Below are 25624 nucleotides of genomic sequence, written 5' to 3' on the forward strand. Positions count from 1 at the left end.
AATTGGACTTTAAGTAGATGGGAAAACTCAAAAATTCTTAAAATCAATGTTACCACGGGAGCTCCTTTCTTTAAAGTGACTAATTGTGAGTTAATGGGTCAAGATTGTAAACCCGACAACCTACGTCGCTTTGGGTGGAATTTTAAAGCTACCTATTGGTGCCCTAGTTCAAACCCAGGACGTGGATATTGTAATTCCCCTTATGATTATTATTGTGCTTATTGGGGATGCGAAACTATTGCGATGGGATGGGACCCTCAAAGGAAAGATGAATATCTCAAAGTTACCTGGGAACCACATGGATGCGAACGACCCGGTTATGCCCACTCTGGTAACGTGTGGAAAAGAGGAAACTGTGGATCTCTAGGGGTCTTAATCTTGAAACCCCAGGATCCTGGATGGTTAGTAGGACGAACCTGGGGAGTGAGATATTGGCAACCTGGAACCGATAGCGGATGCCTAATACTCATTAGAAAACAACCAGCTATAAACAATCCCTTACCAGTAGGATCAAACCTGGTCCTGAATTCACCCATTCTTCCTAAGAAAAGGATGGTTCCCACAAGTGTCACAACCATTCGTCCAAACTTTTTATCAGTAACAGATAGAACAACTAAAGACATGGTGACTGAGTACTCTTTAGTTAGGGACTCAGGAGTGTCAGAATCTAAAGACCCCTTATGGGATTTAATGCGAGCCTCTTATCGTACCCTTAATGAAAGTAAACCAAATTTAACTAAGGAATGCTGGTTATGTTACAATATTAGACCACCATCTTTTGAGGCAATCGGAATACCAGATAGGATTCAATGGTCTAGTGGTTCAAACCCACAAGAATGCCAATGGGATGACCAGAGGAACCATACACAAGGAATTACTATTCAATTAGTAACAGGTCAAGGAAAATGTATAGGTACAGTTCCCAAAAGGTATCAACCCTTGTGCAACCAAACAATCACTAACACCAATATAAAAAGGCACAAGGATCAAAATGACAAATGGGCTATCCCGACACCAGGAGCTAAGTGGGTTTGTTCAGACATCGGAGTAACGCCTTGCCTATCCTTAAACGTGTTTAGTCAATCTCAGTTTTGCATACAGGTGATTATTGTTCCTCGTCTGATCTATCACACCTCTGAGGAGGTGTTACGCCACTTTGAAGGAGACCTGAATAGACAAAAACGAGAGCCAATTACAGTGATAACCCTAGCTACTCTGCTGATAGCGGGCGGAGTTGGAGCAGGTACAGGCATAGCCTCCCTAGTAAAAGGTCAGGAATTACAAAGTTTGCAGATGGCTGTAGATGAGGATTTAGCAAAAATAGAACGATCAATACAAAATTTAGCCACTTCAGTAAAGTCTTTATCAGAGGTAGTGCTGCAAAATAGAAGAGGATTAGACCTATTGTTCTTAAAGGAAGGAGGGTTATGTGTAGCTCTAAATGAAGAATGTTGTTCTTTTGCTGATCATACGGGAATAGTCCAGGACACCATGTCTGAACTCCGGAAAAGGTTAGATCAACGTAAAAAAGATCGTGAGACGGGTAGATCGTGGTATGAAAACTGGTTTAATGTTTCACCTTGGCTAACTACTTTGTTATCTGCTTTAGCAGGACCACTTATTATATTGATCCTGGGACTTATATTTGGACCTTGTATAATACGCTATATTTTACGCTTTATTAGAGAACGGTTCGACATAGCTAAATTACTTATTTTAAGGTCTGAGGTAAAATATAAAAGTGTATCTATTAATGAAGAAATAGATGATGAAGATTGTTGTGAATGCGTTATACCACGTAAGAATTATGATTGTAATTGTGAGATATTATCCTGTGAATGTTGTGATAAATGCTGGAATTGTGGAAGAAGGCTTGCTCGCAGTGCTAAGAATGAAAGTAGCATCTAATAAACAATAGTAGGATAAAAAGAAAAAGGGGGGATTGTGAGAAACTATGAGCTAAGTATATTAAGACTTAAAGATAACAAGAGAAGGGGAGATCGTTCATGGAATCATGTGTTGCTTGTGCACACATGGCCGAAGCTGCAGATCACAAGATATTCCAAGACAACAAACAGAAGAAAAACAACTCCATATAAGGATATCATCGACCACCAGAAGGCAGAAAACGACCCCCTAACAACAGTTGGCACATGCGCAGAGTATCTCCACCACTCTAGACCCCAGCAACAGTTGAAACATAGTATCTTCACCACTCCATGAACGCGGGAGTACAGAATGTATAAAAAGGGACAGTCTGTTCTACTCAGTACGGCAGTTGGTGGAGCACAGACTCCTCTGTCGTCCAGCGCTGGTTTTGCTCATATTCTACTTGCTATAATTAATAAAATTTCAATTGGATTACGACCCATTGTAGTCTCAATTTATAACATAATGAAGGCTGAACTCCAGTTAATGGCTGAGGAGCTTCCAACCTTTCTGTGCTGGGCTCTGTGACTTGCTGCCCCAGCTCTCCCCTGGGAGCCAGGGCATGGGGGGGTTGATCACAGGGGAGATGCCCAGCAGCTACAGACAGGCGGAGGAGTTTGCTCCTACAAGCACAGAGGATGTGTGTCACTTCTTTCTCCCCCAGATCAGAGGCTGTACAGAATTGATCTGGGGGTTACAGGAAAGCTAGGAGCAAAAGCCCCAGAAGCCAGCCTAAAAAACCTCTCTTGCTGGCACAGCCTTTCTCTGAACAAGAGGATTTTTTGCTTCTTCCCGTTCCAAAGTTACAATTTTCAATTTGACAGAAGAAATTCCTCACGGGCCTTTCTATGCCAACCTCTTCCAAGCTCTCCAGTATGACTTGCTCCATTCTGCTGCGTGAGCTACTGGGAAATGATCATTCTCATTTTCATGTCTCATTTTAATAAGGCACACTCCCACGAGTGTCTTCAATAAACAAACACCATTTTGTCCAGACACACAGTGTAAATTCCAGGCCACAAGTAGTCTGAAGCTCTGCTTCTGCCACTGCAAATACTCATCTACAGCCCAGGGCTTGGTTTGGTTTTTCCACCAGCAATTCTCCCTCAAGGAACACTGGCAAAGCAAGCACTGGCTGCACTCTGGCTGCCCCCACAGGGCTGAGACAAAATCATCAGTAAATAATTAGCAATCAAAGGTCATAATGGCTCAGGCCTTTGAACAGAGCTGCTCCTGTTGGAAGTTAACCATGGGGTATTTGCAGCCAACCATCCAAGATAAGCAAGAGGGGAAGGTTTAGGGAAGGTTTAGCGAAGCAGAGTGGTGTGGACAGCAGCTGGGACAGTGGGAAGTTCTGAGCAAATACCTGCGTCCAGCCCCGGGAGGCAGGAGGGCTCTGGCAGGGCTGAGGCTGAGTGCAGTGGGGAAGGAGGTGTCTGGACGGGGCAGAGCAGAGAAGCTGGGGCGTGAGACCGCGCAGCACGGCCGGCTGAGCGAGAGGCACCGACAAAGAGCAGGCGATTCAAACCAACAGCTGTGACACACTCAACAGAGTCTTGGAAATGAGCTTCAGGACTGACAAGAGGAAGAAGGTAGTGTTTTTAGATGCCATTTAATAGGAATCTGGCTTTGAAATTAGTGATTTGCAGACGCAGAGAAGGCACGTACATTTGAAGACAGCTCTCCAAGATCAGCTCTGTCTTCTGTGAGTAATTATTGAAAAAGAAATGAAGAACAAAATTATGGCTTCTCAGAGCGGCCCATATATGCTAATCACATTGTACCTAATATGCTAATCACAACAGGGGAACATGGCCTGTTATTTTGAAATATGGCCGATGCTGCCACACCACTGAAGGCTGTTCCTGTTGCTCTGGCATATTGCAACGAGCAGTGTGGAGAACAGATGTGCACAGGCAGGAGAAGCACAGCACCATTGGTAAGACTTGTGCCACTGCCCAGTGGCTTGGATCACTTGAAGAAGAAGCCGTGTTTCAGTGGGTCCTCCTCTTCGACAGTGAAGGTGGCTGTACCGGTGTAAAAGGCTTCTCCCGAGACTTCCACGACAACAGCATTGTAGTCCCCAAACTTGGCTTCCTGCAGAGGGATTTGGATCAGGACAGGCGACAGGAGGTTCTCCGCTCTCCCAACCCCATGAAATGCCAGCGCTACCTGGCATTTACGTAGAGACACCCCTCACAGAGCACTCTGACCTGCCCAGGTACATCCCAAAGTGTGTATCAACCCTTTTACCACCTTGCCTTGCCGGCATGGACTCCACACCCCCACAACTGCTTCTGCCCCTGCTCTGAGCTCGCGAGCCCCTGGACTGCCACAGCGTGGGTTTGCATCAAAGGAAGATGACAAGCTGGTAGGCACTTGCTCCCAAAGACTGAGAGCTCCCTGGGGCATGTCCAAACCTTCACAGCCACATGCTGCCAGATCCCATAGGACCAGGGCTGGGACTTGAAACCCAGATGAAAAAACCCAGCTTCTATATCTTCAAACGACGTGCTCAGCCTTTGAGCAGGGAAGAAGGGACCAAACCATGAACTCGCCCTTAGCTACCACTGAAACAGACCAGACTGATTTATCTACATCATCAGCACTGGAGATATTTCTCACCCCACCGAGTCCTTTCCTGATGGTCCGAGACAGGATTTGCAGGGAAGCCATGCAACAGAACAAGGTCTTACTGTTATTACTTGCTTCTCTAATACAAAATCTTGAAGCGTGAGGCTTGTGGGAAGGCAAGACCCCTAGGCACCCCCCTCCTTCCACATGCATTTCCCCAGGCACAGAAAGGCTTTTCTGCTTCTCCACTGAGCCAACACTTCTCCAGCAGTCCTCAAGACAGAGGGAAAGTCCAGCACAAGCCACTTGCCTTCACTGCCTTCCCAGTGAACAAGGACCCCTGTGGTGCTGCTCCGAAAGGTCCTGGTCTGGTTCAGCTGGATGAGTCCCTTATGGTACTGCAAGGCGATGCGAGCTGTCACACCCGAACCTGTCGGACTTCGGTCAACCTACATTCAGAAGAGAAGATGAACCAGCTCTAGTATTTAGGGTTTTAATAGAAAACAATACTGCTTCCCTCAGTTCTCTTTGCCACCCTTATACAGCACTTGGGAGAAAACCCTCTAGCCCAGGGTTTTGTACTGAATCTGAATACATCACAAATAAGAAGACAAAATAAGCAGGTTTGGGGTACTTTTGGATTGTGACCAGCTTTGGCAAACTTGTAGGGATGAATGATCCAATAAATATTCAGGCTACTTAGGGAGCACTTGAAAGCTTCATAGCATCATAGCGAAAGGACTGAGAGGGGTAGAAATCACCTTCCCATTCTCACACGTCAAGGTAAGATCAGCTCTCCTTCCATTGAGAGAGCTGCTGGCCAGCCTGGTTTTTAAAACCTCCAAAACCAGAGTGTTGGCCAGCATTTGAGGTGAGCTGTCCCTGCGCTCCACACTCCTCACTGCTGGGAAGTCCAACCAAAACTTCCCCTGTTATTTCTGTGACACCTTATCCACTGCAGACAAGGACAGAAGTTTATACCCCCACTTTTCTCTCTGCTCTGTTCATCCCCAGCAACTGTTCCCTACATTAGGACTTTAAGGACATGCACTATGTTGCAATCCCACCTCAGGCCCTGAACTCCTTGGAAATTCCTACCTACGGGGCACGAGTATGAATCTTTTTTAAAATGCCACCATCCAAGACATGCAGAAGTATTTCTGTCATTGGGAACTAAAACAGCACATGTTAAGTGATGCTCAGCTCTTAGGGACATCACTGTAGCAGAAGCAATGATCACTGCCCAAATGGAGAAGCAGCAGAACCGTCCCTCATCTCTGCAGTGGATGTAAGAAGGGAAAAGGCGGTGCCTTGCGTGTCTGAGAAGAGCCCGTTTCTGTACCTGTTCATCTGCAAACACACAGATGTTGGTGGTGGGCTCCTCACTAAAGGCATCTTTCCCATCCGTCAGTATGGTGCCGTACAGGAAAGCCAGGTCTTCACTTTCAGGGTGATGAAGCTTGAACTGGGAAAAGCACAGGACAGGCTCACCCCTGTGCACGGCAGCTGGGCCATCAGCAGTGGGTGCAGTGCAGCTTCCTCAAGAGACGAGAGGAAGGGGGCGAGGCCACACCACTGCGTTTCCACCTCTGCTTCTCCAGTAAGAGACGGACAGAGCAGCAGGAAAGCAAACTCCTCCTCACGTCCTTGTGAGCCTGGAGGAGGGCTCTGAAATTCGACATGGGGCTGGAAAGTGGGGACTCCCTTCCATCCTGAGCATCTCAGAGGAATAAAGGGCCTCGGTCTGGTGCAGTCACCCCAAAGGGAACACGCTGGCGTACCGCAGGGCTCTGCCATACCTGTTTCTTCACCGCTTCTGTCACCGCACTCGCCACGTTGACAAGGTCTCTGGTCTTCGAAGAGCACACGTCAAGGCCCAGCTGCTCGGCGCTGAGGAAGGCGTAGAAAGTGCCACCGTAGCCGATGTCGACCACCACCTTCCCGTGACCGGGGACGTCAATGGCCAAGTCTGGGGCAGAGACAGGGAGGGGAAACCGTGCTGAGCCACTTGCGGGGTGAAGGAACCAAGCTGCGTGCAAGGAGTGCGGACAGGGATGACGGCTGGAGCGCTCCCACGCCAGCGAACAGCGTGTGACGCCTTATGCCATCTCCGACAGCCTCGGAGGAACATTGGAACTGAGGAGGGTGGTGGGGAGATTTGCCAGACACCCCTCAGCCAGGCCGCCAGCCCCCAAACCCCAGCACAGCCAGCACCAACCCCCCCCCCCGCAAAAAAACCCCAGTGCAGCGGGCTCGGTTCCCCACCGGTGGCGGCGGCGAAGGCGGGCACGCTGTGGAAGCGGACGGGGTTGCCGCTGCGGCGGCCGTCCCAGGGGACGAAGGCGGTGAGGGGGCCGCAGGGGCAGCGCAGGCGGACGGCGGTTTCGGGGCAGCTGGGAGCCGGCACCAGCCCGTAGTCGAGGGCGAAGCGGCCGAGGGCCAGGACGGCGTGGCCGCACATGGCGCTGTAGCCGGCGCCGTGCAGGAAGAGCGCTGCCAGGTGGGCACCGGCGGCGGCCGCCCCGCCGCGCACCACCACGGCCCCGTACATGCCGTCGTGGCCCCGCGGTTCGTGCACCAGCGCCCGCCGCACGTGGTCCTGCGTGGCCGCCACCTCCCGCCGCAGCGACAGCAGCGACAGCCCCCCCGCCGCCATCTCCTCCGCCGCCTCCAGCCGCGGGATGACGCGCAGCGGCTCGCCGCCCGTGTGCATCTCCACCGTCTCCAGCACCAGGCCCGAAGGCGAGTGCGGCGGCAGCCGCCGCCCCGCTCCGCCGGCCCCGCCGCCCTCCGCCGCCATCGCCCCCGCAGGCCACGCCCCCCCACCCGTGGGCACGCCCCACACCGGCGGAGCAACCCCGCCCCTTGCGCTTGGCCGCGCCCACACGCCTGGCAGAGGGGTGATGTTTGCCTCCGCGTCGGAAGCGGAAGTGACGCGCGCGGAAGTAGCTCGGCGGAGGGTGTGTTGCTGGGTTACCGGGATGTTCCGCGCCGGTAGGACGGGCCGGGGCCGGGGCCGGGGGGTTGTCAGCGGGCGGATCGGGCCGGGGGTGGCTCTCGGTGCCTCTCAGCCGCGGTGGGCCGGGTCGGTAACGAGGGCTGCGCTCTCCCCGCAGCTGTGGACATCCAGCCCGCCTGCCTCGGGCTGTACTGCGGCAGGACCGTCCTGTCGGTCAACGGCTCCCTGGAGACCTACGGGGACTGCGGGGTAAGGGCGCCGCGGGGGTTGGGGCGGCTGCGGAAGGCGGGCGGAGCTCCCTGGCCGAAAGCAGGAGCTGCTCAGCCAGACCCTCCCCTCCCCGGAGCTGAGGCCGAGGGCTCGGTGCTGAACCGCAGGGGATGGGCCGGAGAGCTGCGCTGAAATCCCCCTGCCCACGGGTTTTACTGGGAGAGTAAGGTCCGGGGGGACGGAATGAACGGGGAGCAAGAAACTGGGGGGCGGAGGGTGTGAGTGGTGAGCGAGCAACGAAAGGGACGCGGTGGTGTGGCAGCAGGAGAGGAAAAGAGAGTCTTGGGTGAAGCCTTTTGAACACGCTGCACCGTTTATGTTAAGAAGCAAGAGGCAAAGAGAGCAAGGCCAGCGTGAGCTGAGGAATCACTGAGGTTGATGTTTTGTCTCTTTAAAAATCTGATACGTTTCTTGCCCCAGTACTACTTTAAGCTGTTTTTCTAGGAACTGCAATGACTCATTATTGGTACTCGGCTGCTTTGTAAACGTGGTCTCTGGTTTTTGTAGGTGTGCCCTAGAGGTCAAAGAACTGATGAGAACAAAATCTGCCGGGAGTGTGTGGGATCTCCGGACCGCTATGACTGGCTGTACCTTGGCTTCATGGCCATGCTTCCCCTGGTTTTACACTGGTTCTTTATTGAATGGTATTCAGGAAAAAAGAGGTTTGTGTACCCCTTCTTCACATCAGTTATTTAGAAATGGAAACCATGCGTGATCAATCTGAGATGCCGAATTGAACCATCCAGCAGTTCCTGCTGTCGGTTGAGCTGATACGGTAGCACATCACCTTTGGGCAGCTGGAGGGGGGTTTATTTACAACTATAAGAGTCCTGCAGGTCCTTTTTGACAGTTGCTGCCCCCAGGGCATGGTCTGTATCTCTTCAATGTGGTGGTTCCCAGTCCGTTTGTCAATTTGGGCAGGATTGGGTTTCCCAGTAGCGGGCGGGCGTGTGTCATCCCCTCTCCTGGGCCAGCCCCAGCCCCTGCAGAGGCCCTGACCAGCAGCGCTGTGCAAGTGCAACGAGAGAATGGACTTGAATTTTCTCTTTAGGAATACATGTACTGGGTTTTGGTCCTGGTAGCATAGCTGATGTAGCCTCTACGTCTGCATGGTGCATCAAGGAAGCTCTGTAAGAAAGGGGTTTAAACCCACAGCTGCTCATGGCCATTAAGGTGCTAGGTTGGAAGCTTTAAGAAGTAATGGCTGAAGGGCACCAAACACTGAAAACATAGGGGACTAAGAGAGTTTAATGTATACCATCTTTAACAAGAGCTTGCAGCTTTGAAAATTTTGCTTACATCATATGTAATAACATTATCCCTTCTGAGACATGTGGTGCCTCATCCTCACTGCTGCTTCCTTTGAAACTGCAACCCCGACCGGTCGTGTCCCTCACCTGACAGGATGCTTATGCTGCACAAGCTTTCATTGAAGAAGCTGGAATGTTGTTCAATCACATCTTGTACATTAATTCATCTGAGATTTGTAAATGAGTTTTCACATTCGGCTTCAAATACTCTTTATTCAAGCAGCATTGTCTAGTTCTTGGTCACAGTGAATATTAACTCAGAAGAAGGTTCTGTACTGCGTGGGGTCTACTTCCCAGCTGCCGCTTATATTTCCTTTATTTTGCTCACAAAGTAGTAGTAGATCTCTCTCTCTGTCCTTCCACAGTTCCAGCGCGCTGCTGCAGCACATCACCGCCTTGTTCGAGTGCAGCATTGCAGCAATCGTTACGCTGCTCGTCAGCGACCCGGTCGGCGCTCTGCATATCCGCTCCTGCAAGGTGAAGAAGCTTTCGGACTGGTACACGATGCTTTACAACCCAAGCCCCGACTACATCACCACAGTGCACTGCACTCACGAAGCAGTCTATCCCCTGTGAGTGTAAGGGCTTTTGTACTCCTGTCTGTCCCTTTCTTTCAGACGAGTGTGTTTCTGTCCGTGCCTCTTCTCTAAGCCACAGAAAGTAAAGTGTCCAGACACAGCTCAGACCGATGAGTCTCATCCCCTGATGTCTTTCATGCATTGAGCTGGTTTATGTGTGAAACGCTTAGCACCACCTAGTGACCTTCTGAGTCACCGAAGAAGGTGGCAGAGTCCAGGCTATTTAGCTACGAAGCATGACTACTTTTTTTTTTTTTTTCCACCTTTGCTGCATCTTGACTGTTTCCCCTGGGAAAAGTGAGCCCATTGTTCTGTGTTTACATCCTTTGATTGTAAATTCTTTACACTTGACTGACTCAAACCTCAAATTCCCTGGTTCTGAGTTGAGTCTGCAGGAGAAAAAGAACTGCACATTTTAAGCATCTTAAGGAAATTCTGTTTTGTTTTCTTCTCTCTCTTTTTTTGGTTTTTTTTTTTTTTTTTTTTTTTCAGGTATACCATTGTGTTTATATATTACGCCTTCTGTCTTGTGTTAATGATGCTACTTCGGCCTCTTCTGGTTAAGAAAATTGCTTGTGGTTTGGGAAAGTCTGATCGATTTAAAAGTGTTTATGCAGCGCTGTACTTCTTCCCTGTCCTCACTGTGCTTCAGGCCGTTGGAGGAGGCCTGCTATGTGAGTTCTGTCCTAACAACACTAATAAACAAACCTATAAACACACACTGACAAACGACTTATGTCCCTCTCCTCCCTGTTTCTCTCCCATGACACTTTTTGCTTTGAGAATAAGGACATTGTTTAAGGTTACTGTGAGGACTCTTACCTGAAGAGGTTGCTCATTCGTAGCCCCTGTCCTCACCAGGCTCCTGACCAACACCGCTTTGCCTCTGCCAGTGCTGCCAGAGACTGTCCCTTTCCCAAAAAGGCAATGGAGGGGGTGCGAGAGGAAACTACTTCACAGGGAGTTAATTCCGCTTTCTGCTAAGGTAGAGTTTGTCTGATTTCAGAGATGGATTCAAGTATAAGTTTGGGGAGATCAGATATTTTTGGTTTAGTTTCCAGCATAGTTGTCACATGAAGAGGACAGGTGCCATGAAATCCTCACTCAGCCTGACCATTTTTCTCATTATCTGCCCTTTTCAGATAGTGATTTAAGTGTACAATAACTCCACCTAGAAATATTAGAAAAAGTTTGCAAACCTAAGACAGAAGAGTTGAGTAGTTGTGTTTGGCTGACCCTTACTGCTAGGCGTGTTTGATGAGATGATAAGAGGCAGGCTAGAGTAGCTTGGCTTAGTTCACACCCATGCTTATATGTGGAAAAACGCTCTCTGCTGAAATGTCTATCGTGCATTCTTTTTCCTGCTAATATCTTCAATCTTTGCCTTTAGATTATGCCTTCCCATACATCATACTGGTGTTGTCCTTGGTTACACTGGCTGTGTACATGTCTGCTTCCGAAGTGGAGGTAGGTAAATATCTACCCTATGTTAAAACTCCTAAAATAAAATAGTTGAATGAGCAGAGACCGCTTGGTCTCTCTTCCCTTTTCTCAGCAGTTTATTTTGCATTTAAGCCGCTTCCTTTATGACTTCTCTTCACTGGTGGAAGCTCCTGTGAGACTTCCCTCTTGTGGTGCACTAAAACTGTTACATGTGCTGGAAGGGCTCAACCCCAGGAGGCTTTGTAGAGTCTCTGTGTGCTCCCTGTAACATCTCATGAACACCAGGCACTAGGTAACAGGCTGAATGCTAACAAGATGCTTTGGGTTTTTTTTTTTTGCAAGTCTTTCAAGGATCTTCTTGTCAGGAAGAAAAGGCTCGTTGTCCTCTTCAGCCACTGGTTACTTCATGCCTATGGAATCATCTCCATTTCCAAACTGGATAAGCTTGAGCAGGACCTGCCCTTGCTTGCCTTGGTACCTGCACCTGCCCTCTTCTACTTACTGACAGCGAAGTACACCGAGCCATCACGCATACTCTCAGAAGGTGGAAATGGACATTAAAAGGAGCCTGTGCCAACAGTGCTGTCCTGAGGATCTGGATTAAGCAATTTTAGTGCTTGTTACGCTTTGGAAACTTCTGTTTTAAAGGAAGTTATTTATGTACAAGACTTCTAGGTGAAACACATCTGAGTGAGACTGTGTAATATTAAAAAGCTGCACTTTGTATTCTTCATAAGTATCTGATATAGATCGAAGGGAAGGTCTTTATTTATCACTGTGAATCTGAACAAAAAGCGTGTGCCACATTCTCGTACAGCGCTTTGCTTGTATCTGTTTATTTCCTAATACAGTATTTTAGGTGTTTGAATAAAACAATAGAGCCTGGTTTTCACTAGACTTTCAATAAAACAAGTAGAGCTTGAATATACCATAGAGCTTGGTTTTCTTATCCCACAGTCTAGTTCCTGTCCCCCAGCAGTGGAAAGAGACTTTCATCTTCCTTCCATCAAAAAATAAAACATGTTGAGCATGATTCCTGGAGATGATTGAACAGTAGTAGCCTTCCCACTACATCCCCACTAATGCTGTGTGGCCACAACTGTACCTGTACTGCAGCAACAGCCGTGGTCACCCAGGTGGGGAGTTCAGGAGCTGAGGAAGGAACAGCCCTTCGTGCAGTGTCACCACTGCAGTGATAGAAACTGCTGGAATGACTGAAGTACGAAACCAGTACAGATTTAATAAAAATAATACGGAGATTCCTTATCTCCTTAGAGAGATACCATTATGCACTCTGCATTCATCAAAACCTTTATGTGAACACCTTGATAAGAATTGCTAAATCTTCTGGCTGTTCAGAAGTGAGATTTTGGCCTTGCTGAAGCCAGATACCCCCTGAAAGACTCTAGTCTTCTCCTTGTATTATACAGGAAGGTGCCCAAACCGTGTATCCTGGATAGTAGTCACCAGTAACTTCGTGCTATAGAGGGTCTAGAAGAAGATGCAAAGCAGTGCTGAAGGTTGAAACACAAGGGGAAGAGTAAGAGGAAGATCTTCTCAACCTAAACTCTTCTTACTGTGTGGATCATTGGCTGTTGCGGCACAAATAACTGTGTCTTTCTACATTTGTGTGACAGAAAGGCCTTTTTTTTAGTCTATTGCCTATCAACATTGCTGTGGACAGGGCCTGCCAGCCACTCAGGGGCTTTGAGGGGTGTCATGTCTGCCAGGCTGCCTCCAGATGTCTCCCTCCTCTTTCTCCATAGAAAGATATCTGATAGGCCTTTCCTGATAGCTTTTTTCTGTGAAATGCCAACTGACAGATTCACTGCTTCTAAAAATAGTGTGCAAACAAACTAGGTCTTGCATGCAGAAGTAAGGTTTTATTTAGGGATTAAAGAAGTAATTGATCTCCTTAAGGAAATCAAATGCTGTCTATACTGCTACGTACAATATGTAATTTGCAGATGCACTAATCTGGCAGACAGTTCTAAAAGTATAGTTTTAAAACTCATGTGTTAAAACACCATTTCCATTACTGACAGAGTCATAGGCATATTTCTCTTTAAAATGCCCTAAACACAGTTTTGTGTCTGCGTTTGCATAGCTGTCACGTCAGCACAGGCACAGCTGGCACGTGAGCAGCCAGGGCAGCAGGGTGCAGAAAAAAACATTTGCAAAGGTGCAGCACTAAGGACAGCACATTTTTATGTGCATTCCTATGTATGGACTAAATTGGGTTTAAATGTTGGGCTATAACTTGTTTTTAAAAAGAAAAGTAGCAACAACTCCCAGGTAACAATAGCTGTAGAAAAGAGTACACCTTTCACTGGGTTTGCGGAACGAAGGCTGCAGAATGAGGGACTATTACAAGCAGAGTTTACAGGAAGGCAGGGCGCCCCGTGGACCTTGCATGGCATACCCAAACACTGACCTTCCTGCTGGGCTCCAGTGCTCTAGCCTTCAGCAAAACCTGGAATACAAAACACAAATTAATAAGCTTTTTTTATTACCTTCTCTTACTAGTATTAAAAAAAAAAAAAAAAAATGTAATGGCAGCCAAAGAGTTAGGTAGACACAGGTGGATAAAGGCATGCAGTTTGGAATGACCTGGCAATGTTTTTGTGCAGGCTCCTCGTGAAGAAACTTGCCCTGCACATTTCAAACAAAATAATACTGATGCTGGCTTTCAGATGAAGCAGGATTCTCTTCTGCTGTATGTTCAACGTCCTTCCCCTCTCTGCCTGGCTTCCTTCTGGGGACATTCCCTTCCTCTAGAAATTCATCATTCCTCTCCCTGGTTTCCTGTCACATTACCCAGACCCAGTGATTTCAAAGCAGCCCGTATGCCACAGACTTTCAGCTTTAATATGTATAAAAAACCCCCACATTCTGCAACAAGACAGCAGTCACATAGTGACCAAACCTGTGACTCATTACACAAGACCTCTGTGACCCAACAAGGATTTGAGTTAAAAGGAGGCTCTGAAGCAAGTGATTTGTATGCACCAAGGGCCCTCTGTAATATCACCCCTTTCCAAGACAAGAGCATAGAATATTGTTCATTTAAATGGAAACAGCACTACAGATTGCTCACATGTAAAATTCTAGAGATCATAACATTAATTAACCATATACTCCTACAGTGATAACCATGCAACCACAAGCTGTGGGAGTTGAGGGTCTGTTAGTTTGATTTATCCTTTGTGGAAAAGCAAACATATAGTTCTGAAAAGATCAGTGATGCTCAGACTATTTTACAGCCCCCTCACTGTTATTATCACAACCCTTTAGAAAGTAAAAATTAAAGATAATAGTATCCAGGCTGCGTTATAAAGCATGTTTAGTTCTTCTAATAAATGTACCACAAAGTCTCAATCTGCAGCAGGGTGATCAGATACAACACAGCTGTACTACTTGTGTTTTATCACAAACAGCTAAGAATTAACATAATCTAGAATTTTAAAAAAGTTAAAAAATAATTTTAAAAAGAGTGGAAAAGAAAGTATATCTTACAGTGATCATCCATTCTAGATTTTTTGATAACCAGAGAATCCAGTCCTTTCAGCTTATTTTGCAGCTTGCTATTAATATCATCAATCTTTTCCTCTCGTTGTTGAATTTTTGTTGCTAGAGCTGTCACTGCATCCAGTATTTCCTGCTCATTCTCCAGAAATTCCTGTAATGACACAGAGTAGACTTTATTTTTAATCAAAAGGAAAAAAAAACCCACCCTCACAAACTGTTAAGAAATTTGTTTTGTTTATCTTGTTTTCCCACAGCTTCAGTGGTTACCAGATCTGTAGCACTGCTGAAATTTTTCATTAAGGACCCAATCCTTGCATAAAAAAAGCAAAGTTTGCCTTCCTAATGGAACAACTGGTGAAAAACTTTCTTACATGATAGTTTGGTTTAATTCCTGTTCAAAATGAAGGCTATCCCCAACTGGAAAAATGTTACAAGGCTGATGAGCTGAATGTAGAACAGCAGCAATGTTATTAGAGACGGGGAGACTGAACAGGTTTGAGGGTTGAATGTAAGACCAGAAAAAGGGACAATATTGGGAAAAATTATTTGTATATCCAGGGCTTCTATACAATGCTGGAAAACATAGGTTTAATATGTTGCCCCTGCTTGACTTCAAAAATCATAGTGCTTTATTTGCAATAAGAAATTTTAGATGGTAACTGAGATATATTTATACAAAACAGTATGATAGAAAATTGAAATTCACCTTTTGAATCAAGCTCTCCTCTGACCATCCCTTCAGAAGATGATCTACAACAGAGTCAACAGTTAAAATGTGGTAGATTGCTGTGCCAAAAGACAGACATAAGGACTGAAATATATTCTTTTAAAAATGTCACTTTTTTGTCTTGAAATCATTATTAACATGTTACCATGAAGCACTGCTAGGTCATACAGGATTTTGATTGTTGCCGAGTTGTGGTTTTCTGCTTCAGAATGCATTGCAAAAATATCTTCTTTTATCTGAGCATTGCACTGTGAAAAAAATAATTACAACTAAATACTTGCCAGAGTTTTCTAAATGATTTCCAAATAGTTTCACTGTTTCTAGAGGAAGAAGAAGCTGAGTTTTAGCTTATGGAAATACAAAGGTTAATTTATTAATCTGGACATGCTTTCTTTCAACACCACCATCCATTTCATCTTGTTGAACAAATTTTAGCAGTTGCCAAAAATCAACTGAAGCCAGATATGTCTATGCTACCAAATAAAAGGGATGAGGACACTGAGAACAGCCAGAGCAGTACAAGTTGTGTGCAAACAGGGAAACTCTTCCTCACTTGCTCCCCCAAACTGGGATGGACTCACTCACGTTGGATCAGCTTGACCAGCACCCAGCTTGTGCTGTCCCAGGTTTGACTGAAACGTGTTAGATGGCCCAGGTCAGGCACAGCAAACAGCATTCTCTAGCGCAATGTAGGCATCCAAAAAATCACAGCTTCTCTGCTTCTGTCAGCGAACTGAACATACGGAGAGGGATGTCTGTGGTGTAACCAAGAGGTTTCTTCCTAAGGGAAGCCTTTGTTTCCATAACGGTATAATCAGAGCTGCAGAGTAGCTGGTACCTAGCACCCGCAGTGCTGCACGCACAGATGCAGGCAGCTGCCCTTACAGCAGTTGAGCTCTGTGCCTGCAGGCAGCAAACCGTGCACAGGGCGCAGATCACCCCAGAAGTGCAGTCCATGCTGCTGTGGAAATGTGGGTGCAGGTCCAGATGGCAGCCTGGGAACAGTTGGCAGTAGGACCACTTTTACTTCATGTGTTTTATGGGGGAAGAGGTTCTACTACTCTGACAGTCTAGGGCCTGAAAGGTATGCAGAATATTTTCAAAAGCATATGTTCCAAAATGCACAGGCCCATTCTACATTTCACGTTCATCTCAGTCCCCTTCATGTGGCAGGAAGCCCTCTTCCTACAACCCCTGACTGGATGCAGCAGATACACTATATTGATTATGCCTCAGGGAAATGTCTTGCCCTTGGATATTCATCTTTGTTTCCTTCCAAATTAAACACGGCCCCACACATTCATTTAAAAGGCCAGGTTTGTCCTGTGCTATTTATGTTTCATCGTCTGCCACAGCTAGTTCTGTGAAACGAAAAATGAACAGAGAACTTTATACTGGGAAGGAACACTGTCAAGCTTCAATATACTCACTAGTCTGAATCTGCAGTTCTCAGTGTTCACAATGTCAAGTTTTCTGTTGATCTCATAGATGTCCCGTTCTAGAAGCTTCATACTCTCTGTATGATGTTTCAACTGGCCAATTGCAGCATCACGCTTGATCCGCAATTCATTCCTCAGCTTCAGCTGTTAATAATAAACTCTTCACCACTAAGTGATCTTTATATAGGATTTTTGTAATTCAATAAAGTGAAAAGAGATTTTATTATGTGGCAGCTTTCATTTAAAAATTTCAAAGTACCATCTGAGTCAGGTATCTGCCCTCTTACCAATGAGGAAGAAGAGATATAGAGAGGAGAAGCAATTGCTCATGGTCCACAGGAAAGAAACCAGCTCTGACATGAAGTGACCCAGGAGCTCTGGGTCACCCAATGGCAGAAGCATCACTTCTCTGTCACTGGAGGCTCAGGTGTACACAACTGTTTTGTTGTGCTATTCCTATTCTAATATGGTTGGAGAAACAGGTTGTCCTTTTCTGAAAGAAGACAATTTCTCTGGTGAAAATGTGGAACTCATCAGAGAGATCTGTCCATTACTAGACCACTGGGACACAAATCCCACAATCTGAACAGCCTCATAAGAGCCCTTTATATAGTTTATTGAGCTTGTCTTATGCTTCTCAGTAACTAAAGACACTTGAATTCTTCCTGTTAACAGCAGCAGGTGTGACTGGGTTCATTTTCCACCTAAAAGTTTTGTTCTGGCAGAGAATCAGAAAGCAAAAGCAATCTGATTGTTTGCCAGGGATTGTACAGCCCAGCTGAAGCAAACTGGCTAGGCTGCCTGATGCCCAGCCGTCCTAGGCAAATGGTCCCAGTACATACTGGGACCAGTTGTATATGCACCACAAAAATGGCCCGTGTGGGCACAGCAGGGTTGACGGGCACTGTGGCTACCACACTCGTGTCATCAGCTGTAGCGGGTCCGAGGGCAGCTGACAGGCAGAGTCCCTGCGCCAGCTCTGCGGGAACACTCTGGCTGGGAGCAGTACATGCCCCGTGCCTCAGATGTTTTGAGTCGCTGCAACTACCCCCAGACCTATACAAGTTTTTCTCATCACACCGGTGCTGATTGAATGCCTGAAGTCAGAAATGAGAAATACAGGTAGAGGCAAGGATACCGAAAGATTTTTCAAATACAAGTTACTGAGGTAGCAGAAATTCCTGCCCTAGAAGTAACAAGCATCTGTATAGAATGCCCTTAGTTCACCGACTCTTTTTTGGCTTGCTCACATGCCTAAGGAATGCAAAATCAAGCACAAGGAAAGCTTGATATAAATGCTGGGTTACAGGCTGAGCTGAGGTCTGAGACATCCCCCCGGATAGGAGCATAGCAACAGAGAGAAAGGTATGTCCCCAGCCCCAGCCTGTCTCCCCCAGTCCCAGTCTCCACGGATGCCTGGTTTTTACTGGGAGGAAATAAAGCTGTTGATGGAAACTTTGCAGAAGTAGTACAGCTAAGTTTTAAGTTATTACCGTGTTCTCCTTGAGCTTCCCAGTAGTTCTGACTGACTGCTGAATGGCTCTTTTGACTCGTACCTCTTCATCTTTCTTTTCTGCAAAGCAAGGAAAGAGTTTCTAGACAGTGTAATGACTGAACATTAAAAGTTAAAGTGTTATAAATAAAACTAGGTTCTATCAGTAGGTGATGTTTAACTAGTTTGGCATCTTTAAAAAATGCTTGATATTTATGTTATGGCCATGTCTACAGATTCCAGTTGTTGCAAAAAGCTCAGCTTATACTTGTTTCAAAGGTCACCTGAGCTATAGGCAGGCAGGCATGCTGGTTTTTGAAACAGCAAGAGAAAGCTCCACTATGTAAAGGAGCTACTTAATACTTACTTAAAAATGATTTCCTCAGTTCTTCGTATTTTGTATACTTCTGTTTTGTTTCTCTCTGGGTTTCTTCCAAGGTTAGCCTGCTTGTGTTTAATTCTTGTTCTTTTTTAAGCAGATATTCAGTTGCAGTTCTGATGTCATTCTTTAATGAAACTAAATATTAATCAATAATCTATCTAAGCAGCATTTAATGCATAAATAATTAAACATATCCAGAGGAAAAAATGAAAAAAAATAAAACAGAATACTGGAAGTGATCCCAAAAGGTCGTCTTAGTCCATCGTTTTGCTGTACAGCAGACTCAATTAGACCTAAGTACCCATGACAGATGTCTGATTTGTCCTTAAAAACCCTTTTGGTAGAGATACCATGTCTCAGACAACTGATTCCAGGGTTTTATTATTTGTGCTGTCTATGATTTCTTAGGGCCTAACCTTTTCTTAAGTTAAATATATTCTGTTCCCTGTTACTTGTCTGAACAAGTGGACAAGGAGAAAAACATCACCTTGCTACAATTTTTATTTATTTGGTAATTATTACTATGTCTTCTGTTAGATTTACCTATTTTAAACAGAAAAGTTGCACACCTTTTTCTTCTGATCATCTTTACTTCATCTTGGACCTCAAAATAATCAATGTCCTTTTTAAATGAGGTCATCAGTACCAGGCACTATATTCCAGCTGTGTCCTACCAAAACCAGCTAGAGTAGAGAACATACATCATAAGCCTTACCAGGCTGTCTGCCTCTTTATGCAGACTGGTTTGACAGTTGCTTTTTTCATTACTACAAATCTTTGTTGATTTATGTTCAGCTTATTAGCTTTATTCCTATTTACCACTGCCTAAATACCTCCCTCATGATGGATTTGTACAGGCAACTGTTTCTACCTAAACACAAAAATATGGATTTTTTTTTATTATTATTATAACCTTTTTTCCCAAAAATTGTTTCTCCAACTTGCTAAAATAACTCTGAATTCCAGTTCTGCTCTGCAGAGTGTGCCTCCATGCTTATTGTGTTTATCATCTGCAGATAGGATAAGCATTCACTCTATCCTATCACTTGAATCATGAGGGAAATTACAGATTAATTCCAGACTGAGAGCAGACCTCCTGCAAACTAATGGGAACCATTAATCTATTTTGCCAGTAAAGCATGGGTAACTATTATCCAGTATGATTTTCCAACTGGTATTGTATCTGGGATTCTTCAGTCTGGAAAAGAGACAAGTGAAGAGACACACAGTAAAGGTGTATAAAATCACACACCTTTGCTGGAGAAGATGAGAAGACAACAGCTATTCAGTTTCTCATAACACAAGAACTGCAAGATGCCAATAATCTTTTGAGATAGTAGGTTTAAACCAAAAGAAAATTCTTGTCCTCATTAATAAATTATATGTTATAGGTTGTTATGAGGATAAATGTATATGTGAGCTAAAAGAATCCATCAGTGATAGGGGAATATTGCACTGAAGATCCAGCATAGCATAAAATTCCATCAAAAGCTATTCAATGCAGATACCATCTCCATCCAGAGAAGTCCCTGACACTTCATTTGTCATGGAAATTATACAGAAGAAGGGTCATTCTATATTTGACTGTTCTCATATTTCTTCTCCAAGCAGGACTGTTGGTCACTGCAGAAGATAGGATCCTGGTAGGACCAACACCATGTCTTACCCAGTATTGCTATTTTGGGAACTGAAGTCGATTTGAGTTTCACTCACTTATTTTTGATGTGCATTTAAATATAACCACAAATAGCTCTGAAATGGCTTCAGCCACTTAACTACCTGAAGGTGAATTTCATTAGACTCAGGTGATCTGAAGGCACCTGAGTTCTCTATGAATGCTTGCTAAATAGTTCCTTCCCTATCCTTGCCTGAGATGTTACTTTTCTGATGCCAACATTAGTAGACTAGGCATTTGATTCTGCTGACCCATCAGTGAAGCAAAACAAACTTCAGTATTTCTTTGTCTTACCACAAATATGGAGTGCTTTCACGTAATTCCACATGTTCTTTCCTATCAGCATGTCATTCTGTGGCTTGACCCAACTCATTTTGTTGCTCCATGCTCAGCCGTAAGCATAATTTTGCAATCATGATAGTATTTGTTCAGTAAAAATGTACCTACAATGCTCCTGGATCCAAACTGTACATCCCCCAATAGCAGGGCTGCACAGACTTACCAGCCTGGGGATCTTTGCACTTTATTACATCAACATGGAAAAGAACAACTAATATCTCTTAAAGACTAAGCAGATCATCACCTACGTATCATTACAAAGCTGTCCATTTTAATCCTTCTCTGTCTCATTCCTTAGCTTTAAAAAAACCTGACCTCTAGTTTTAAAGAAAAAAAAAAAAAGGAAAAGTCTAATTTGATGTATGTGCATCTCAGCACAGTGGAACCTCATCTTGGTTAGGGCCAAAGAAACACAAGTCATGAGTTAAATGACTTTTCAGAGGAAAAATACATCTCTCTTGCTGCAATAGGTGAAAGTGCAGAAAGGGAGAACAGGAAAAACCTACATAAACTGGGAGACTTGAAGAACAATGTTAAGAGAGAGACAAGGTGATATCCATGAAATAAAGCCATATAAAGAAATTGAACTGGGCCTAGGATATGCACTAACAACAGGACTCTGAACCCACTTTTTTACAGGATATTAATGTCAAATGCTGCACTACATGGTTTTGTTCCCTCTGAGACTCTGAAGTCAGGTAACTTTTATCCACTCCTGGGATCAAAGACTAGAAATATCAGAAAATCTCAAAGTATAGCTGTTTAGATATGCTCACGAGCTGTACTTTTTTGTTGTTGTTTTGTTGTTTGTTTTTGTTTATTTTTAAGGACTGTAGCAGAAGGATGGGTAAAAAGAATGAAAAAACTGGAAAATATGGAAGAGAACAGATGAAATGGCTCCCTTGGCAGAAACAGATATGTGAAGAGGGCAGAGAAAGAAAGGTGATCAGTTTCATTTCTATGGACTACTTTGATATCATGCATCACCATGATGCTTGAGACAGAGCAGAATGAACATGTTCTGACATGACTCTAACAAAGGAATTTTTTCGCCTTACACAGACCATCTCCATGAGACAGCATTCAGACAGACACATTTTGCAGATGAAAATAGTGAAGCACAAGTGCAAGAAAATGCTGAAAGCTCCAAAAGCAAAATGGGGAAGAAAATAAACCAACTTCAATTGTTTAATCAAAGCAATAGGAAATTAAAGCAAAGCAGGAAAACAGTTAAAAAAATTTAAAATGTTAGGGTGTGTCACTGAATGAAAATAAACAGTTACAATTGCTTTTTTAACCTGGCTCTGTCTAGGCCACAAAGGAAAGAGCAACCCTCTGCTAACAGTTTGATTAGTGCTTTATTAGATGAGAGAAAAACTCTTTTAGAATGGATCATACTCAAAAAAAGGACAGAGAGAGTGTTGAGGTATATTTAGCATCTCTTTTGTATATTCTGCACAGCTCAACTGCCAGAGAGCATGAGAATGAATGCAGCACAATTGTCTCAGCCTTGATTTTTAGTGAAGCTCAAGCAGTTACATGACCATAACTGTCTTGTGTGATATGAGAGCATAACCTCTGCCCAGCAAAATGAGAAAGATCCTCAAAGCCTTCTGCAAATCTACCTTTCTAAGGTCAGACATACAGAGAGGATATTTCCTACACTCCTGGCATCTGATTTATCCTATTTCAAATCAGATTGTTGACCAAGAGTCAGACAGTTTCCCCAGGGACAGAGCATATGCTATATACCAAAGATCAGAGAAGTGTTTGCAATGTTTGAAAGCTCTGCATAGTTCAGATTCATCATGTCAGTGTCCTGCTTTCTTTGGGAAAGAAATCTCATCGGTGTTTTAGAGAACACTGACTCTAAGTAGCCTTGGGTTATGTCTTGCACACCATCAGTTGCTCCAGTAAATTTACAACAATAATAACTCAGAGGAGAATTTGACTAGTGTCTAAAATCAAGCTGTCATATTTCCATGAATGTTGACCTATTTACACAAAAATGATGAAACAAATTCTAAATTAAGAGGTTACACATTGGGACGCTCACTACAAAGCTAAATTGGACACATCTCAGGACTGAATCTGATCCTGCACACATTTTTGTTATAAAATGGGGTGCATCTGAGAAACACCTTTACTGCATTCTTTTGACATAAGTGCCCATATGTACATGAATAGATATATTATACATGAATATATATATTATACATGAATATACATATGTACATACACATATATGGTTGTGAAAACACCAACCTGAGAAGTGGGGAATTTTCTTGAAACAATTACTGACACATGGGTCACATTTAAACATAACTCCAATGAGCATAGATGCAATGAGATGCAACAAATACTACTAATTCATCCATCAGAAATATTCCCAAGGTTAATAAAAAGAACAATAAAACTTACCTCCAGACATTTTATTTTGTTAGTAGAATCCTCATTATAATTCCTATAATAATTTTCCCTCTTTCTGGCTTCTTCACTCAGAGCTTTGACTTGCTTTTCAGACTGAAAAATCTCTTTCTCAAGGTCTTCAGTCTCATAATGGGAAGCAAAATGAATGTCAGTGATTTCTGTAATACATAATGTCTACCTGGACCACTTGGAAATAAGCAATTAGAGTAAAAGGAGTGCAATCTGCATTTAAAACACATCTGATAAGATAAACAATTAATTTAAAATTGTTATTAATAGGAGTTAAGGTCAGATCACAGAATCACAGAATGATTGAGGTCAGAAGGGACCTTTGGTGGTCATCTTCTTTCAAGCCCCCTGCTCAAGCAGGGGCGCTTAGAGCAATGTTGTCCAGGACCATGTCCAAATGGCTTTTGGATATCTCCAAGAATGGAGATATTTGGATCTTTAGATACTGTAGATCTTTAGACCTGATATCATGCTTAATAGCTTACAAAGAATTGGTTCTTGTTGGTTACTTACTCAGGTGTCAGTTTACTCTGATTATGTACAGCATGAACATGTCGTAACACTGGATGTAAGGGGTTATAATACCTGCTGTTTAACATACCTCCAAAAGTAGTTCAGCATGCCTTTTTTTGCCAGCCTCCATTCTTTCATTAACTTTTCTGTTTATATTCTCCTCCTCCAAGAAAAAGAGTTTTCTCTGACTTGCTAAGTACAGTAGCTTCCACTGAAGCATTACTCTAGTGACAGACACATAAGCAGAAAGAAATTGAAATTGGGAGAAAAACAGAGAAGGGAGACAACATTATCAGAGGCACTGCAAGCCTAATTTAAGTGATTGGAAGACTGAAGCATATATCCTGTAACTTCAGGACTACAGTTGGTGGTTCAGAGAGAAGTCTGGGATCCTGACAAAATCTAGCAGTGATGCATTAAAAGATATAAAAACCTTCAAAGTGGCTCTCTGTTTGTACTGAACCTGAAGGAGGAGTCTTAAGGTGACTAGTCTCATTTAAGTGCCTCTTGTGTGCCTAAAATTAGTTGGTATAAGCCCTGACCAAAAAATATAGTTAATTTAGCTTAGCAAATTGGATGATTGGAAGGGACAAGGAAGAAAGATTAAATACCCGAAAATGCAAGAATATCTTATTCTTATTGACTCTGTAAAAGGATTTATCTATATGACAGCTGGAACCCCAGCTCCCACCAGTCTGAGGACCTGATTTTGAAAGGTGCTCAGCACACAAAGCTCCCATACTTCCTAGCTGGAGCTGTGGGTGTTTGACACTACAGGGAACTGAGACAGGTTTTTCTCATTGAATTTAATGGCAAAGCTCTCATTGACCTCAAAGGTGGAGGATGAGGTACCAATCAACATTCATTGTAATTATTTAAACTAGATAAATAATTTAAAACAACAAATCAGTTTTATAGTTTACATATCCTGGGAAAATCCCAAATATCTTAAAAAATAAAGTAGAACATTTAGTGTCATAATGATTAAAACCCACTTATACAGTAAATTCAGTGGCTCTCCCCACTTGGCACTGTAGCAAAAATATTCAAGTGAAACTATGGACATACTTGAGAAGATGCCCTTTTATTTGCCATTATATCACCAAATACTGACACAATAGGCTTTGGTTTTATGTCTCTGATATAATAGCAGCAACACAATGCAGTAATTCATTAATTTGCTGCTTTGTTTTAAAGACACAATGCACACCTAGTTTATCTTACCTCATCTTATTTTCTGCCTTCAAATCTCGCTTTAGAGATTCCAGTTGTTCTGCATAGATCTTCTTGATATTTCTGGGGGGGGGGAGGGAAGATAAACTTTCAGAAATAATACTGAAGATTTGGAGAGTGCTTACTCTAAGTCACAATTTTAGTACAGATTTTCAAAATTTCCTTCCCACCAACCAACATGCTAAATACTTACACTAGTTGGAGAGAGACAATATGGTACCTGCGTGTCAGATCTCAAAAACCTACACATATTATAGTGCTCAACCATAGCTGTGTGTTACACATTGTTGTTTCTCAGGTTGAAAACATCAGTTTACAATTAAGATGCTCTCGTTAGGAACCAAGGCAAACCCAGGAGTATTTCTTTCAAGACATAAACAGTAAACAAATGCAAAACATAAGAACAGATATTTTGAAAACAAACAATTACTCTAATGTATTAGTAGCAAGTACTATGTAAGAGTATTTTCAGTAGTAGAACTTCTGGCAAGATGGACAAATCAATTTAATTTAATTTCTTAGTTTATATTTTCTAGTGTATCATATGTAGTAAATATTAAAACTTTATAGGTATTCAACATGCTAGAAGAGTTAAATATAATAAAAAAGGTTGGTAGTGTGAAACCAGTGATTCTCACTCCTTTGAGACACAACAGTGATGGGAAACATCTACTCCAAACTCCATAGGGATTTACAAAGAGGTAGTATAGGGCTTTCTTTCAAAGGTTTTATTGTTCCAAATGCAAAGTTAAATGTATCAATCCAGTACTGTAAGACATTTTCATAGTATCAGA

The 25624-nt window shown here is 43.8% G+C and overlaps 3 protein-coding genes across 3 annotated transcripts; 1 reads left to right on the forward strand and 2 right to left on the reverse strand.

Annotated features, from left to right (window-relative positions):
- Positions 1–3792: 3792 nt before the first annotated feature.
- L3HYPDH (trans-L-3-hydroxyproline dehydratase) lies at positions 3793–7318 on the reverse strand. The gene is given in 6 exon segments (XM_042799259.1): positions 3793–4026; positions 4814–4843; positions 4845–4952; positions 5846–5968; positions 6303–6472; positions 6769–7318. Coding segments are annotated over 6 exon segments (1092 nt in total). The 5' UTR covers positions 7304–7318; the 3' UTR covers positions 3793–3900.
- A 96-nt stretch (positions 7319–7414) lies between these two features.
- On the forward strand, positions 7415–11991 carry LOC104358417 (JNK1/MAPK8 associated membrane protein). Its single transcript, XM_032983978.2, has 7 exons — positions 7415–7497; positions 7620–7711; positions 8240–8394; positions 9408–9614; positions 10113–10294; positions 11011–11087; positions 11406–11991. Exons 1-7 carry the CDS (start codon positions 7485–7487, stop codon positions 11622–11624), a joined length of 945 nt encoding a protein of 314 aa, XP_032839869.1. The 5' UTR covers positions 7415–7484; the 3' UTR covers positions 11625–11991.
- Positions 11992–13288: 1297 nt separating this feature from the next.
- Positions 13289–18681, reverse strand: LOC104358418. The gene is made up of 6 exons (XM_032983905.1): positions 18617–18681; positions 18251–18330; positions 15464–15566; positions 15298–15341; positions 14580–14742; positions 13289–13536 (listed from the first exon to the last, which is right to left on the reverse strand). The coding sequence occupies exons 3-6, from the start codon at positions 15531–15533 to the stop codon at positions 13520–13522; spliced, it is 294 nt and encodes a 97-aa protein (XP_032839796.1). The 5' UTR covers positions 15534–15566; positions 18251–18330; positions 18617–18681; the 3' UTR covers positions 13289–13519.
- Positions 18682–25624: the final 6943 nt, after the last annotated feature.

The sequence above is a fragment of the Tyto alba genome, unplaced genomic scaffold (assembly GCF_018691265.1).
Source record: "Tyto alba isolate M040663 unplaced genomic scaffold, T.alba_DEE_v4.0 Super-Scaffold_29, whole genome shotgun sequence".
NCBI classification, from domain to species: Eukaryota; Metazoa; Chordata; class Aves; order Strigiformes; family Tytonidae; genus Tyto; species Tyto alba.